Genomic DNA, 17,801 nt, shown 5'->3' with positions numbered 1-17,801 from the left:
GTTTGCGATCTAAAGTGATGATAGAACTAGAACTTATTTTTTCAGTTCACCTGCTGTTGAGTGAAATCGTAATTAGGTAAATGACTCCTTGACATGAAAATAACTTTTTTTTTATAATCGTTATAACAAAACCGTTTTTTTTAATACAGCAATATTTGTAGGTGTACTTACAGTGAGCAAAAGAGCGCAGCAAGGTGTAAATTTTTTGGTTTTTAAGAAACAAAAATATTATTTCTATCATATCCCAAATACACATAAGTACTTAAAAAAAAAAAATACACACTCTCGCCTTGTACTAATGTACTCCCTTGCGGGGGTACTTACATGTTATTATTTTTCTGGTGACCTCCCCATATCCCTTTGCCAGCTACGTAACCTTTTGTGACACCCTGTATATGCAGAGTTCTGCAAACTACTGTTCTGCTTTTGAAACACCAAAAAAAAACAGGTCGTCTAACTAAAAGGTCACGTGACCAAAAAAAAATTATATGAAGAAGCGTTTTTTTCATGAATATAAAAAATTACGTAGGATAAAAGTTTTTCAGAGTGACGCCTGAGTAACGCCCTTTCGGCTAACTATACTTTTTTTATTACACGGGGGCAGAGTTTAATACAACACCCTGAACTATTAAACTCTGATAATATTTTCAGATTTTTTTACATTGTGATTTCATTTCCTGGCTTAGAAATAACATCAATAACATGCTGCACACGTAGGTTTCGGCATAGTATTAAACCCTTTTTGCAACAACCTGTATAAATATCGGCACGGGTACGACTTTATATATAATTAATTATTAAATATTAAAAATACTTTCAAATAAAAATAAATATTTTCGTATCACAAAACAATATTACTTACTTAGTATATTTTTAACAAAGTGGCATGTCTTCACTTTAATGTTTTCGAGTACTATGTTAAAATTTCATGTCATTGTCCGTAGAACGCCCCGCATACCTCAACCCCCCCTCACTAGATTTGACAGATTCTGATTTTCTTCCAGCTTTAGTGACAGCCTTAACTTTTTTTTATAGATGGTAAAAAAATACTGAGTAAAATAAGAAGTGCAGATATACGGACTTACTGACGAATAGTAAAGTTTTACGCACCAGAAAATGTCGTAGGTTGGGATATTTGACTGTATTTTTAAAGGGTGGGCTTGTAAATGCAATTTTTGTTTGTTGAACTAGATACTTACATATAGAATTTGGAGAAATAGAAAGTATTTTAGATGTTTTTGATATAGTATCCCTTTGTACATAAATATTGGAATAAGTTCTGTATTTTTATCCCATTTTTCTGTACAAATAAAGACTACCTATCAATCTATTTTCACAAACATAACCCCCACATCCTTACCTTTACAGATGAAGATACAGAAGCTCAAAGCCGAACTCAGTAAAACCCAGAGACTGGCCGAGCTCGCTCGCCCGGCGCACCTGCCGCCGCTTATCAAGAAAGATGACAGCAAGATGGCCGTCAAAGTGAATAACTCGGTGGTTTATGGGAAGCGGTAAGCTGTTATGATAATATAACATTTTCGATATCTTCTGTCATCTGGCATAGTTTATCTGTAAAATGTTTCATGATAGTTGTAGAGGTGTCACTTCGTAGTTTTGTATGCGAAAAGTTTTATTGTCAAATGTGTATAATATGTATCCTAACTAGTACTGATACTAGGTCAACATTAATAGCATTACAAACATTACCTTTATCACACAATATTACACTTCTACTTCTGGATATTCGCCCCTCTTATGTAGACCTACAACACTCTGTCCTAGGGTTTCCTGATCAAGATACATATACACAAATACATATTATGTAAATGTCTTAAAACAATCTTTCTTTCAACAGAATACGGCTAAAAGAAGACTCAGACAAGCGGCCAAAAGCAAAACAACCAACAAAACAAAAAGAGGACGAATTCATAGAAGAAGTGGACTCAGAAGAAGAATCAGAACCTTCTAGAAGTGAACCAGAAGTAGACAGCAGTACGCAGAAAGCAGAAAAGAAAGAAGATAGTAAAAAGACAGAAGTAAAAAGAATGTTTGGTCCGATGAGGCCACCTGAAGACTATGTTGTACCTGAAGGGTATTTTAATCAGGAATCTGATAGAGACTTACCAGAAATTATGGATGATGAAACCTGAGATGTTGTAGTAAATAAACAGAATCAAGTTAGTTTTTTAATGTGATTGTTTTATTTTTGTTTTCATAAAGAGGGGGAGGGGAATAAAAATGGCCAATTTGTCTTGGAATTCATTAAAATTACTTTAATTCTGCCTTAAAAACTAAAAATCAAATTGACAAACATTATTCTTAGTCCATTTCCATGCTTTTGGCCCACCAGGCATACAGACATAACTTTAGAACAATAATGAATTATTCTATAATACACAAGAATAGGCCATGAAAACAATGTACATATTTGTTCAAAAGTACCTTTTTATACATCGGAAATCAAAGGAAGAGTTTCACTCCAAAGATAAAAAAATACGTGTGTGAAATGTTTCACATTGAATTTACTCTAGTCTTGTCTACTTGACTCGCTTCTGCTTTCGCTGCCGGTACAGTGCCACAAACTTATCTGTTCCAGTGCGAGCTCACGTAAATGTGTAATATTTCTTGATTCTATAAGATTTTAAGTTTGGCCGTAGTGGTAATTCACCCTTGATAAACCCATCTTATCTATATGAATATATAATGCATTGGTAAGTTATGAGATATCATTCATTCATTTCATCAGGATCAATTTAGTTCGGTCTCACTGGAACAGATAAGTTTGTCGCACTATAAATGTCGTTGACGGCTACATTTTAGAACAATACTCTCAAAATCTCTCCAAAAATCCAACAAAATAATGTATAGGTGTGAAACATGTTATATTGAATTTCGTCGTCTAGTCTACTTGACTCTCTTCTGCTGTCGCTGCCGGTAGATGTCGTTGACGGGCGGCGCGGCGCCGAGCTCGTCCTCGTCAGAGTCGTCGGCTGCCTTCCGCCGTCGGGACTGCAATAAGAGAATAGATTTATTTAAGAACTGCAAATAGATTTATTTTTAAACCAAAAAAGCGCACACATACAAATATTAACAATACACTTAAGTATTCCTTTATTAAAGACTAGCTGTTGGCAATAAATCGAAAATGTTTTGCGTTAAGTTGCTTATGAGCTTCGCTTCTTTTTAATAGTTTTCCCGTAGGAATTCCGAGACAAAAAGTAGCATATGTGTTAATCTCTTATGTCAGCTTCCTACTTAAAAGAGTAACACCATATACACTATCACGTTTATAATATTAGGTGGATAACTGGACTTTTAGGGTGCCTTCGGCAAGTTCACTGATATAATGACCCTCTAATATCCTGTATGGCGATTATATAAGACTTTCGAACCTCCGAGCTCCGTTTACGTTGCGTATCGTCAACTGTCACTGTCAAAATGTAAGGCTTTCGTTAGTTCCAAAAGTGACAGTTCTTTTTCCATATGTTAGTGTTGTACCGACCGATTGCCACGTAAGCCCGTGATAGGCCTACTGCAATCCACCCACAGAATACATGCAGTCCTAGTCATTTACCTTGCTAGCGACGGTGGTGATGCCCTCGTCGTCCACTATCCAGTGCACGGATCGCGCTAAGTCGAAGAGTTTGGTGTCACAGCCGTTCTCTTGAGTGGGGGCGGGCGCTGGAAATAAAAATAATTTTTATATTAGATAATCTATTTGGTAGTTTTCTTCTTACATTTAAGCTTACATAATGGGTAATAGTACTGTAGAGGCTAGTAGTAGTATCCTTCTATGGTTTGTTCTAAATTTTAATAGCAATAGACAAAATGTCACAATGTAGTATGGATGAGTCCACACCTAAGTAACACATTTATGGCGATTTAGCATATAAGAATGTATTTTTTCTCGTAATTGGAAAAGTTCAAGTAGAATGAGTGGTTAGCCACAGTATCATTTCGCCTGGCCCATACTTCCACATAACGTTACGTTTTCACATCACGTCGGGGTCACCACCTATATCATATACTCTCAAACTCACCCTTATCCGGCAGTGCGATCCTGTTGAACAGGTCCATCAGCATGACCACGGCCACGAAGGGTCCCCTAAAGGAGGAGGGCGGCGGCATGCACGCGCAGTTTCTATTACTCTATCTATCAATGAGTTATAGTTACTTTCATAGTTCATCATCATCACAACCCATCACGTTTCCACTGCTGGGGCACAGTTCTCTCTCCAATGAACGTCATATGATTTTAATACACAAAAGCTACAGTAAATACTAATATATCTGTCGGAATCCAATGAAAGTAACTTTCAGCCATCGACATAAGGAGCCGTATCAGACTAGCCTATTTTTCGGCTGGTATACTATCTTATAAGCATAAGCACTTACACGCGTGCTTAAAAAAGCCGGACATGCGCAAACACTCATATTTCAGCGTGTTCTGATCATGTCGGGGTTACCACCTATAGATCCTACTTACACCACATATGGTGTGAAATAATAGATTTTTCATTATATCTTACCCTTATCCGGCAATGCGATCCTATTGAACAGGTCCATCAGCATGTCCACGGCCACGAAGGGGCCTCGGAAGGAGGAGGGCGGCGGCATGCACGCGCAGTCTCAGTAACTCTATCTATCGATGACTTATAGTTACTTTTATACGATTTTCATACACAAAAAGTTACTATAAACTATCTAAATCCTATGCAAGTAACTTTCAGTCATCGATAGAAAGAGCCGTTTCAGATTAGCGTATTTTTCGGTCTTGTAAGCATACGCTCTTACACGCGCGCTTTAAACACGCACATTTCGACGTATTCTTATCATGTCGGGGTCACCACCTATAGCTCCTACATACACCGCATATGGATCTATGGTCTGAAATAAACGGTATTTTATTACATCTTACCCTTATCCGGCAGTGCGATCCTGTTGAACAAGTCCATCAGCATGTCCACGGCCACGAAGGGACCCCTGAAGGAGGAGGGCGGCGGCATGCACGCGCACAGCTGAGCGGCTGCGGGGGGCAGGGGGAAGGTGCCTCCTGTGGAGGGGGAAAGGGGGGGGTTAGTAAGTTAATTTTAGATATTAAATTAATGGATAAGGTCTTACACTGCACAATTTAGAAATGTAGAGACAATTGAAAGGCAAGAAATTTAATAATAGCGCTGTAAAATCTTAAATTTGCTACTTTTATTGTAAAAGCGAATTTGAAGTAAGAAGTGGATGGGTCAGCTCGATATTTTGGTAAATTTTTGTTAATTAATTTAATTTTTGTTTTAACTTATGAAAATTCGTGAAAATAAGCTTCTTCATAGAAACTTTTAGTTGGTTACGTGAGTAAGGGAGGTAAACTTTTACGAATTTTTCAGTGTTCAGCACGACGATTTGAGTAACCCTATATTCAAACACTACTATAGTTTTAATTTATAATAAGAAAACAAAAGCGATTTAAAAATGTAGTTATTTTTGCAGGCCCATGTGTAATATGCGTAATTATAGATATAGTTAACTCACCGGGTATGGGGTGCTCGCCGGGCAGCGGGTTGATCTTGGGCTTGTACGGGATCATCTGGCTCGTGTCCGGCCGGGCTATGTCCTTGTTCGGGTCGTTATCTCTGCAAATTTATATTAATGTTAGCTATTACCACGTCAAATACCACATGTGGGAACTTCTCATTGCCTAGTAGCTATTTACCTATTATGATATGTGACATAGCTGTAAGTTCTCCAAATATTATTAAATAAATAAATTTTGGCGACAATTGAACGGTGAGACAATTAAAAAAGGCCGCGTCCGCCATTTGTCTCTGAAAGTATTTTCGGTGGTTCCACTTTTATAAAAACACTTGGCTATTATTGTGAGTGTTGTGGCCCTAACAGTGGACGATTACAAGCTGATGAATATGAAGTAAAGAAAGGTTATCAATCAAACTAAGATCTAGCTAGTCATTTTGCGTTTTTGTGGAACAGGAATACTTACTTATTTCCTAGAATAACAGCTGCTAGTTCAGGTGAAATACCCGCCAACGGACCTCCGAGAGCCCAGGATTTATTCGACATGGACGCTACCTGTAACCAATAATGAATATATTTGGACAACTTCTACTAAATAGTCTTCTTTTAACCGTATCGGTGAGAAAACCTAGAGCAGATCTGGGGTTTGTCACCCTGGTGGAATGATTGGCCAGTTTCCCTCGTCTGTCTGCGTAGAGACCGTTCCAACGAACGCCCGACGATGGATATTTATCATAATACAGGACAGATTGCAGCAATGAAGATCTACGAAACCCGTTCGTTGGCGTTCGTTTGGCCGGTCTGTACCCAGCTTTAGAATTGCCTCTGTCGCCGACTGCCCAGGGTGCGCCGGTCGGGACAGTATGGGCTTATGCACAACACTTCGTTGCGACGTCGCATCGCAAAAACCTGCGACAGTAATCAAGCATTTGCCCTGAAAAACTGACAAAACAGTCGCAGTTTTGTGTATAGAAAGAAAGAAAAATTATTTATTTCTAACACAGAAACAACACATACATTTACAAGAAAAGATTAAAAAGTAATAAAAAATAAGTAAAAAAAAAACCATATAAACCCTATATTATACAAATGAGCCAGTTACCTCCGTGTAGCCGATGGACTTGAGCTCGGCATAACGTGTATATTATTCTTCTTTGAAGACCATCAAACATTTTATAATGTAACTATACCTTATTTCACGGGGAAAGACATCTGATACAAATCAAAACTACCCTTATTCGAATGTAATAAGGGTTCTGTCAGATGTCTTTCCCCGTGAAACAAGGTATAGCTGTTCCCGCGAGCTACGCTTCGCATTAAAAAGTTATCCCGTAGGAATTTCGCGATAAAATGTAGCCTAAATCCAGGATGTCAGCTAACTCTATACTTACCAAATTTCATCAAAATTGGTTCATCCGCTTTTTTCTATAGGATTCCCTCGAGGCGCGCGAAGCGTCACATGAAAAAGTTTTCCCGTGGGAATTCCGCGATAAAAAGAAGCTTATGTGTAAATCGAGGGTGTCAGCTAACCAAATTTCATCCATCCATCTGTATACTGTACAATAGAGACGGCGTACCTCCGTGTAGCCGATGGACTTGAGCTCGGCGATGCTGCAGGGGTACAGGTCCAGGAACTTGTAGCGGTCCACCAGCTGCGCCGTCTCCTTGCCCTCGAACTCTTTGATCTGGAAGAGAAAAAATAGTCAGTTTTATACCTGAGACTGTCAACTAGGGCTTTCGAAACGCAAAAAAATTACCGTTTTTATGACGTTTGTACACAAAACACAGCATAAATACATCACAAATGAAAACACAGACATTTTTTCTAGAGAACCTTTGTTGTTGGATAAAAGAGTTACATTAATAGCCGTTGGTTGCGGAAATCAAACTACGACTATAATATTTCGTTGAATTAATGTACTGATTGCTCGCTTTGTGAAGAGCAATACTACTTATCCTAAGACCCTGTTTCACAATGTCTGGATAATGGTTACCCGTGGGGTAAAAGACATGCTGTCACTCTCTGTAATTATATTTTAGACAGTGACAGCATGTCTTTTATCTCACAGGTAGCCATTGTCCAGACATTGTGAAAGCCGTTTTTAGGCAGTAGGTTTCTCTAAATTGTTTTGAGTGCAATACCTGTGAGTGCCTTCTAAATGAATGTACAGTCAGCTGCATAAGTAGCTATACACATTTGTACCTTGTCAATCTGAAACCGCCTATCCATTCATTGAAACATTGATCGTTCGTTTGACAAGGTACAGAAGTGTATATCGACTTATGCAGCTAACCATACATACGCCTAAAAAGCCTTACCTTCTCGAGCATGGCCTGGCGTCTCCGTTCCACCTTCACGATGGACACCAGGTCCCCGATGTTGGACTCGAACTCCAGGAACCTAAACAATGCACATACAATCATTCATTTAGATAAACAATAAACGAACCAGATTGAGTATCACATCGAAAAAGCAAAGGATCACATACAAAAGCAAAGTTTCTGTTCGGTACCGACGAACACTTTAATAATTGTATGTGGGTAGGTTCTTATATTTGTATGTGGGTAGGTTCTTTTATTTTTGACAGTCTACTCAGTCGTTGGTGCTAAATAAAAGATGCACGTCCGTTACAACCGTTTATTAGACTGCGTCATCGCTGCGCGTCTGAGTATTTGACATCTACCCTTAACGGATACAATATTGATACACAACACCTCCACCCTTAATTACTAATCAACAATGGATACTCTAATTATGCCTACTGATCGAGATCGTCGAAATTAGATAATCACTTAATCTTACATAACTAAATATTGATAGTAACAGACCAAAAAACAATCTTGTATAGTTTTGAAAGTTAATTAGCTCCTTATTTATAATATAACGTTTAATATAATTTACAATTTTCAGTACTTAAGTAAGTAAGTATACATTTTAACTGTTAGGTATTACAATAGTAGTATTGACATATAGGCTATTACTAGTTAACTAATCAATTTCTTGAAAACCATAACGAACAACCTGTTTACGATCTCTTAATGGGTATCTGCGTGTTGTACTCTCGGTACTACTACTACCAGTGCACACGTCGATATTTTCTGGCACATTGGGCTGATACGAAGAGCTAGTTTGAGGTGAAGTTGCCACCTCTTCCACCGGCGGCGACCCCGGGGCTGCGCTCACGTCTCCTTCCGTCTCCTCGCCACTCGCTATGGGAAACGTTAACGATTTACGTGAACATCTAGTCTTTTCTACTTGTCTAAGATCTACACTTGCTTGTCTGTCAGAAGATGTACCCTCTACAGCACCCGTAAACCTGAGTCTCAGTTGATCAATATGCCTGTGGATTTCAGTACCAAAAATAGATCGCACACGGTAATCGGTGTTTCCTAATTTATCAACGATTGTACCCGCTACCCATTTATCTACGCTGCGGTACTCTCGGTACCACACCGGGGCACCCACGTCGAGCTGGCGCTGCGCCCCCCCCGCCAGGGCCTCACTGCGTGCCTGTCGAGTGGCCACTCGAGCTTCTCTGTCCGGTTTCAAATTATCTAACCTCATGCGAAGGTTCCGCCCTTGCAATATGCTCGCTGGACTGTCACCTGTAGTTTCATGTTCTGTGTTCCTATATGCTAACAAAAATCTATTAAGAGCAACATCTACATCTAACTTCTGTTTTAATGCCTTTTTAATAGCCCGTTTGCAGATTTTTACCGCATTTTCAGCGGCGCCGTTAGATGCCGGATGATACGGTGACGAAAATATGTGTTCAATACCATTATGACTTAAAAATTGTTGAAATTCTACACTTGAAAACGGCGGCCCGTTATCACTTACGGTTTGTTTTGGCAGGCCAAATTTTGCCCATATATCCCTGAGTACTGTTATCACCGCTTGAGCCGTAGTTCTTTTCATTCGAATCGCCTCTATCCATTTGGAACATGAGTCTACTACCACTAAATAGGTCAGCCCTTCTATTGGTCCTAAGAAATCTAGATGTAATCTGGACCAGGGTCTCGATGGCCACGGCCATGAGCGTGGAGCGTGTCCCGGCGGCGCGTCGGCCACCGCCGCGCACACGGCGCACTGCCGGCAGGCCGCCTCCACGGCCTCGTCCACCCCCGGCCACCATACGTAACTACGGGCAAGAGACTTGGTTTTAACAATGCCCATATGTGGGTCATGTAGTTCAGTCATTACCTTCGCCCTGCATGCAGTTGGTATGACAACTCGGTGTCCCCACATAATGCATCCAAGTTCTGTGTATAGTTCTGTTCTTCTGTTAAAATAAGGTTTAAGTTCCTTAATATCTACTTCTACCGGCCAACCATCTACTATATAACTTAAAACCCTACTTAAAATTGGGTCACCGCGTGTTTCTTTTTTTAAAACATTGTAATCCAGTAACAATGCGTCCGTTGAGAAATGCAGATAAGTTTGTTCCGGTAAATCGTTATTTTCTGACGCAACCACTTCTTTTTGAGAATTAATTAATCTCGATAAAACATCCGCCGTATTTTTATCTGTTTTAACATACTCAATGGTAAAATCATAAGCCGACAGCTTAATTGCCCAACGCTGTAGTCTACTGGCTGCTGCTCTCGGAATACCAATGTTGGGGCCAAATATACTGACCAGAGGTTTGTGATCTGTACGCAGAAGAAACTTTCTACCGAATAAATACTGGTGAAACTTGTCAACTGCGAACACAATAGCCAACGCCTCCTTATGAATTTGGCTATAATGGATCTCATGCGGCCCCAGCGACCGCGAGGCGTAGGCGACGACCCGCTCGGCGCCCCCCGCGCCCCGCTGGGACAGCACGGCGCCGAGCCCCCGCGCGCTCGCGTCTACCGTCAGCACCGACTCCTGTTCCATGTCAAAGTGCACTAGAGCCTCCGTACTGCATAATAGCTTTTTTATTTTTTCGAAAGCTACGTTTTGTTCTACACCCCATCTCCAATGCTTACCCTTTCTTAATAGCTCGTATAGAGGTGCTAAATGAGTGCTCAAATTCTTAATAAATTTTCCATAAAACATTACCATTCCTATGAAAGACTTTAACTCTGTAACTGTGCTAGGCGGTGGCATAGTCGTTATCGCTTTAACCTTCTCTGGGTCTACGCGGACCCCATTTACATCGATTATAAATCCTAAATATTTGACCTCTTTTGCAAAAAAATCACATTTGCTCCTCTTTATTTTTAAACCATTCTCTTCTAAGATTTTAAAAACTTCCCTTAAGGAATTCAGATGACCATCAAAATCCTTACTTTTTATTAGAATATCGTCATAAAATACGATAACATCAGGTACGTTTTGAAACAAGGAAACCATCATCTTTTGAAAAATTCCCGGACTTGATGACAAGCCATAGACTAGCCTCGTATATTTAAACAATCCCCTGTGTGTATTAATCACCGTGTACCGTCTAGAATCTTCAGATAATAATATATGATTATATGTGAGAGATCTATTTTGGTGAAATATTTATTCCCGCTTAGATTACTAAACAAATCATCCACTTTTGGTACTGGAAATCTGTCAACCTCTAAGACTCTGTTCAGGGTTACCTTGTAGTCGGCACATATTCTCAAGCCCCCATCAGCTTTGTTGACCACGACGAGTGGCGTGGCCCAGTCGGAGCGCGTGACGGGCTCCACGACGCCGGCGGCGAGCATGGCGTCCAGCTCGCGGTCCACCCGCGCCTTCAGGGCGTAGGGCAGCGGCCGCGCGCGACAGAATATTGGCTGCGCGCCCTCTCGCACGCACAGATCCGCTTGACCTCCCGTGTATTTGCCCAATGTGCCATCAAACAGCGACTTATGCCTGGAAATGAGTTGATTTAAAACTTCATTTTTATTCAAGTTAGAACCGCTAATATTGAACTGATTTTCTACTTGTACTTTAGGTACGGTCATATTTAATTCCGCTAACCACTGACGTCCTAACAAGTTTGTAGTACCTTTGTCAATAATATATAGGTCTAACTTCTTTGTGACCCCTTTATAGCTCACGTCAACATGTAAATAACCTAACGGCCTTACATTTGATCCATCATAAAACTTTAAAGTTAATAAGCACGGTTCCAATTTCATGTTACTAAAAAAATTATCGTACACACTCTTACTTATACATGATAAGGCAGAACCTGTGTCTATTTCCATTCTAAGCAAGCAATTTTGAACCATAATATCTATAATTACACACCGGTTTATATTGGCCTAACGACATTTGGTACATAGGCTCTTCTTCTTTAAACTCGTCCGGATAGCTGCACGACTCATCAGCTGGGCAGTCCGCCGTGACGTCATCGCCTTGCTCGACCAGCAAGTTGAGTGGGGCCGGCCGCCCCCCGCGCCCCGCGCCGCGCCGCCCGCGCCCCGCGCCGCGCCACGAGCCCCCGCCGCCGCGCGCCCCGCGCCCGCGTGCCGCTCGCTGTTCGTAGTGGCCCCCAGCTGCTCCCGCCATTCCTGGCCACCTCCCTTGGTTGTAGTCCACACTCCTGGATCCTCTCCTTGGACACATTCGTCTCAAGTGACCGAGTTCTTGACATAGGCTGCACACGTAATCCTTGTATGGGCAATCGGTGGTCCGATGCCTACTGTCTCCACACTTTGGACACTCGGTAAGATGCATCTTGTGCACTCCCTCCGACAACTGGTCGCTCCCGCGCTCCACGGCCATCGCGTCCCGCTCCGCCGCTTCCAATGAAAATGCCAACGAAACAGCTCGACTATAGAGTAAACCTTCTTCTGCAAACAAACGTTGTCTTATGATATCGCTTTTTATTCCACAAACAAGTTGGTCGCGAAGATTCTCATCTAATGAAGTTTTAAATTCACAGTTCTTTGACAACTTTTTTAACTCGGTTACGTAATCCGATATTGATTCGTTGTTGAGCTGCCGCCGCTGCCGAAATTTGTACCTTTCGGCTAGTACCGACGGTTTAGGTTGCAAATGAGTTTCTAATAGTTCCACAGCTTTTGTGTACGTTAATTCTGAAGGTTTCTTAGGGCTGGATAACGTTGACAACAGTTCATATGATTCTTCCCCCATAACGGAAATTAACGTTGGCAATTTTAAATCCTCCGACACTTTATTTACTAAAAAGTACATTTCCAGTCTTTCCACATAACCTGACCAGTTACCACTTTTCAGCACAAACTCCCGCATTTGTCCGACCGACATTTTTTTAACTATTTACGCACTTTAGTGTCCAAAATGTGATATTTTATTTTCCGCGTTCGCCACTGCTAAATAAAAGATGCACGTCCGTTACAACCGTTTATTAGACTGCGTCATCGCTGCGCGTCTGAGTATTTGACATCTACCCTTAACGGATACAATATTGATACACAACAGTTGGCAGCCTCTCGTCGGGTTATCTGCTCTTGTATTTCGGCGCGGTCTCGATATTCGCAATATTTGTATTTTCGGTTAAATATTACCAGCTGCTATTAGGCATTATATTTGTGTATACGATTATAAGTGGACATGTGATTTTGTGTGTGAGAACCTCAAGATTAAAACGGATTACTCAAGCATCGGGAGGGCCCTCCACGCCGAGCTTTGGACCTTGAACCATCACGTGAGCAAAAACCTATATAATATTTATTTTATTAAATATATTTATCCAACATTTTGGTAGCAGAGCGTGGTTTTAATACGGCTATATTATTAGGTTTTCGTGTTACGTAAGTTTTTGAGGTTAGCTCAGGGCGGCGTTATCAATTCGGTTAGCTTCATTGCATATTGTTTACGTAATAATTTTACTTTCGGAATACAGTTTCTATTGTACTAAGTATAGGTATATTTATTTCGGTTCGGTCAATACTTATATTTGTGTTGGTTTTCGTACGGTAGGTACTACGATAGCTACGGTAGCTAACTACTTAACTTTACGGCTATAATTTTATTATTATTGTAACTCAGATATTCGGTAGGTACAATTACGTCTCACGTTAGTAATTACCATATTGTGTCAGCTCGCTATGGGCGTTGAATCATTTATCTTTTAAGTTAAACATACTTACCTATTTATTAACTAATCGTGCAGTATTGCTGTGGTGAGATTTGGTCGGTGATTTGGTGATTCGACCTGAGAAAGTAGCTAGTTACTTTATGTTGAATAATTTACGGCTGTAATATTGAAGTGTAGTTAATATTATTGTAAATTTAAATGGCGGTTGGTTTAGTCACTTTGTAACTTCGATTTCTTAGTAACTATAGCTTTTTGATTAAAGATAACTGGTTAATTTCATAGTAAATATTATACTTATAATACGGGATAAAGTTTTATTTGAATAAATTTCAGGAGTTAGTAAATATTGACGTTATAAAGTGAGGTGATATTCATAACCGACCATCGAGTTCGGTATTGTTGCGTTGTTTATTGTTTAAGATTGTAATATGGCTTTGAGAGCATCGTTTTCGGTATTTAAAGTAAAACTTCAATGGCTTAGGGGAACCCGGGGTAAGACGGGGTCGCTAAGGGAAAATGAAAAAAACAACAGGTATTTATAACCACAACGTTATCAATTATTTATGGCTCATTAGGAACTTAATGACGAACACGTTGGCACAGCTTTTTCTAAAAAAGTAATCCTTACTATTGACTTATTTTAAGAAATGTAAAAAATGGGAAATAAACCATCTTGCCCCGTGTACGGGGTAAGATGGGGTAAGTATACTATGTGGGGCACAAAACATACAGACAACACTTCTTCTGTGTTTTTATCGTTAACACCAGCACCTACAGTGTGAGCCCAACGCCTGCACCTTTGACAACCAACCCAGGTTTCCTTAGATTTAAAGTAGGACTGTTGATATCCTCACAGCAGAGGAATCTTCATGTTATTCTTCTTCGTAGGCAGTATCTGCTTTGTGTTTTTAGCCAACTTCCCTGTAGCCCTTTTAGAGCCCTTCTTCAATGTCAAATATCGGATTGGAGAAAAAAAAAACTTCACCAAGGTTGATCCATACACCATCTTGCCCCTCCAAAATTACCCCGTCTTGCCCCACGTTACATTTTTTATAAAAATAATTCATAAAAAAAAACTTTCAATGTTAAAGTGATTTTGCACATAACTAAACAAAGCGTACCAAACCTAAAATAAAAACACACAATTAGAAAAAATGCCACTGTTTTACTTAATGTGTTGTGACGTTGTTCCTAGCGGTCAAAAACCGACTTCAAAAAACCACTAAAATGTAAGAAATAATTTAAGGTTTACACAAATTCTACTCGTATGAGACAGTACAAATATACCTAAGCAGGAACTGTTCTTTTTTGATGTTGGTGCGGTGACAAAGTAATCTGAAGAAATATGGCACCAACTTCAAAAAAGAACAGTTCCTGCTTAGGTATATTTGTACTGTCTCATACGAGTAGAATTTGTGTAAACCTTAAATTATTTCTTACATTTTAGTGGTTTTTTGAAGTCGGTTTTTTAATTTTTTTAATTATTATTTTATTTAATAGTTTTTAGTTTATTTGTAATAATTTTCAATCAAAACTAAGGTGCAAATGATACCAAAAAGTCCTACTATTACTACTATCAATACGAATCATTCAAGCCTAAACACGAAGTAGTTGCTATATACCGTTGAGGAGTTCCCCTGACTGCCTTCCGTTTCCATCATCAGATCAGCTCAAGGTCACCATCATATTTTTTTTTTATAAGAACTATATTTACGTTCTTAATTTCATTAGAATCGGTTAATATGTGCCCAAAAATGGAAATTCATACCCTGTTTTTACCCCTTTACCCACCCTTGGGAGTGAGATAAAATTCTGAAAAAAAAATGGGACCACCTGGGAGCTCAACCCAATACAACAAAAAAAGAATTTTCAAAATCGGTTCATAAACGGCGGAGTAATCGGTGAACATACATAAAAAAAAATATAAAAAATAAAAAAAAAGATCCCGACGAATTGAGAACCTCCTCCTTTTTTTGAAGTCGGTTAAAAATAACATAGACACTACGCAAAAACAAACATTTGCGCTAACACAAAAAACGAACGCGCCCACACCTGCTGTCACTCGCGCACTAAAGGTCAATCAGTTAAGCCTATCTATTGGCTCATTACTCAGATTCCTAAGATTAGTAATAATAATTAGTAATGGTTTGTATATATGTTTGTGTCCTAATAGTTTTGCATATATGTGGGGGGGCCCGTCTTACCCCGCGACCCCGTCTTACCCCGGGTTCCCCTATTAACAGTGCTGACTTGCTGGATCGACCTGAACATGTCAACCGTGTCTCTGTTCGACTGTTAACGGTTAATACGGAATTTACGAGTTTAGAAGCTTCATATCAACGAATAATTGAACTCGCGGACCCGGAAAATAATTCGGAAAATCAAATCTTAGAAGCGGCACGTAAGGAGTATGTGAGGGCATTAGAAGCTTTTGACAAATTAATGTATGAAAAATTAAAACAACGCCGGAGCACGAGCGGTTCCACGAACGAGTCGGAGCCGCGGTCAGACGGACACAGGTTCGACTCAGAGGCTTTGGTGTCGAGATTACCTACCCTGCAGTTACCTATTTTTACGGGTGATTTGGATCAATGGGTCGGATTTAATAATTTATTTGACAGCTTGGTAGATAATCGTACGGATTTGTCACCCTCACAGAAACTAGCTTATTTAATGTCATGCATTTCTGGTGAGGCTCGCGGGCTAATTCAACATATTAAAATATCGGATGCTGGTTATAAAACAGCTCGTGACCTTTTGATGCGGAGATACCAAAATTCCCGCCATCTAGCCGACGTTCATGTCGGTCAAATTATGAACTTGCCAATTATTTCGTCAAATTTAATCGGATTGCGATCGCAATTTTTAAATCCATTAATTATGGCAACAAACTCGCTGGAACGTTTGGGATTCCCTGTAGCTGAATGGTCCTTTTTGCTACTATATATTGCTAGTACTAAATTGCCGCCATCAATTAAAACTCGGTTCGAACAAAAATACGGTACGGAAACAGATGTTATACCAACATTCTCGGAGTTGGTAGAATTTTTAGAAACAGAATGTCGGTTATTGGAGAGTACTGAAAGGGGCCATTCTAAACAACTTTTGTCTTCGACTATCATACATACGTGCAATTATGCAATTAAAATTATTATTAAATTTATTAAAATATGCGTTGCATTTATGAACGAGTGATAAGAGTCAATTCGGAGCTAGTCCTTGTCACAGTAGAAGAATAGCGGTCTAGTGGCACCATTGGCCTGTATTCTTCCACTGCTGGGCACAGGCCTCTCTCAAGGAGCGCTGCAACATTCTCGCTTCGGCCTTCCTCATCCAGCCACTACCTAGCACCTGTCTAAGTTCATCCTGTGATGTTGTGACCTATTTTACACCACTGGTGTACCACCACCACTATACACTGATTAGATTTCTGTGTTTATTGACATAATTTATTTGGTTATTATTTCAGATATTACGAAAGAGAAGGTCACGAATTGGTGTATGACTGCGAAGAGAGAGGTGTTGGGCAGTACATATGCAGGTATGAAAAAAAAAATATGTATTACATCAAACTACTTTAAAGATTTTATTCTTAAATAAATGAAAATAAAAAATGCAAGTAACTTGAATCTACATTTTATTCTCAAATCAAATCAAATCAAATTTATTTATTTCATATAACATAACATAACAACAAAACAGAACATAAAATTAGAAATAAAATAAGTAAGTAGGTACGGTACACAAACAAAATACTTATATATGTGTTTATACAATTACAGTTTTGTTATGTCAAGTGCGTTCTTGTACAAATGACGACAATTAGTTTGATCCTCACACTAGGCGTACCCGTATCGTGAGGATCAGGTACACGAGGTAACAGTTTTGGTCGGAACACGCGCTTAAACTAAAGTTAATACTAAATTATATAATAATACATACATTTACAATTATACATGAAATGTGATGATTTATGTGTGTTAAGGAACTAGGTACTTATTAGAAACTGTGTTTGTAGTTATAATACTTTAAATTATAGATTTTCTGACTACTACGTAAAATTAAGATTTTTCTATTGGAGCCGTAAAAACAATTCTTCAGTCTGACTGTAGGTAAGGTTTAGGAGCCAGTTACTTAGTTTCTTTTTAGCATCTCTTAAAGTACAGGATTTTATATCGCAGAGCTTACTAATTTTGTTGTACAAAAATGCGGAAATAAAAGGATCAAAGCGTTGTGCGAAATAAGTTTTAACCAACGGTACCGCTATTTTGAAATTTCTGCTAT

At 39.4% G+C, this 17,801-nt stretch overlaps 3 protein-coding genes across 8 annotated transcripts in view; 1 reads left to right on the top strand and 2 right to left on the bottom strand.

Moving 5' to 3' along the window:
• The window catches only part of LOC105386243 (kanadaptin), a 33,115-nt gene that overhangs the window by 11,418 nt on the left and 3,896 nt on the right, over window positions 1-17,801 (top strand). Inside the window, exons 10-11 of one of the 3 annotated variants that reach the window (XM_048632148.1) lie at window positions 1,369-1,514; window positions 1,859-2,193. The exons of 1 other annotated variant lie outside the window; for it this stretch is intronic. In XM_048632148.1, the coding sequence (XP_048488105.1) occupies window positions 1,369-1,514; window positions 1,859-2,153 (441 nt within the window). In that variant the 3' untranslated portion in view covers window positions 2,154-2,193. Of the gene's footprint in view, window positions 1-1,368; window positions 1,515-1,858; window positions 2,194-16,986; window positions 17,059-17,801 lie in introns of those variants that run through there. One more of the 3 variants, XM_048632149.1, reaches the window with a different exon arrangement.
• LOC105380444 (protein suppressor of forked) overlaps window positions 2,704-17,801 on the bottom strand; it is a 54,325-nt gene continuing 39,227 nt past the window's right edge. The window contains exons 14-20 of one of the 4 annotated variants that reach the window (XM_048632145.1): window positions 7,849-7,930; window positions 7,107-7,214; window positions 5,996-6,084; window positions 5,530-5,630; window positions 4,922-5,056; window positions 3,578-3,684; window positions 2,706-3,012 (exon numbers count right to left, since the gene is read on the bottom strand). In XM_048632145.1, the coding sequence (XP_048488102.1) occupies window positions 2,908-3,012; window positions 3,578-3,684; window positions 4,922-5,056; window positions 5,530-5,630; window positions 5,996-6,084; window positions 7,107-7,214; window positions 7,849-7,930 (727 nt within the window). In that variant the 3' untranslated portion in view covers window positions 2,706-2,907. Of the gene's footprint in view, window positions 3,013-3,577; window positions 3,685-4,921; window positions 5,057-5,529; window positions 5,631-5,995; window positions 6,085-7,106; window positions 7,215-7,848; window positions 7,931-17,801 lie in introns of all 4 variants that reach the window. The other 3 variants (XM_048632144.1, XM_048632147.1, XM_048632146.1) reach the window with 3 other exon arrangements.
• LOC119693999 lies at window positions 8,154-12,881 on the bottom strand. The gene is made up of 2 exons (XM_038119291.2): window positions 11,744-12,881; window positions 8,154-11,362 (listed from the first exon to the last, which is right to left on the bottom strand). Exons 1-2 carry the CDS (start codon window positions 12,722-12,724, stop codon window positions 11,357-11,359), a joined length of 987 nt encoding a protein of 328 aa, XP_037975219.2. The 5' UTR covers window positions 12,725-12,881; the 3' UTR covers window positions 8,154-11,356.

The sequence above is a fragment of the Plutella xylostella genome, chromosome 30 (genome assembly GCF_932276165.1).
Source record: "Plutella xylostella chromosome 30, ilPluXylo3.1, whole genome shotgun sequence".
Lineage (NCBI taxonomy): Eukaryota > Metazoa > Arthropoda > Insecta > Lepidoptera > Plutellidae > Plutella > Plutella xylostella.
The sequence above is the reverse complement of the archived record's forward strand: the minus strand, read 5'-3'. Positions and strand labels throughout refer to the sequence as shown.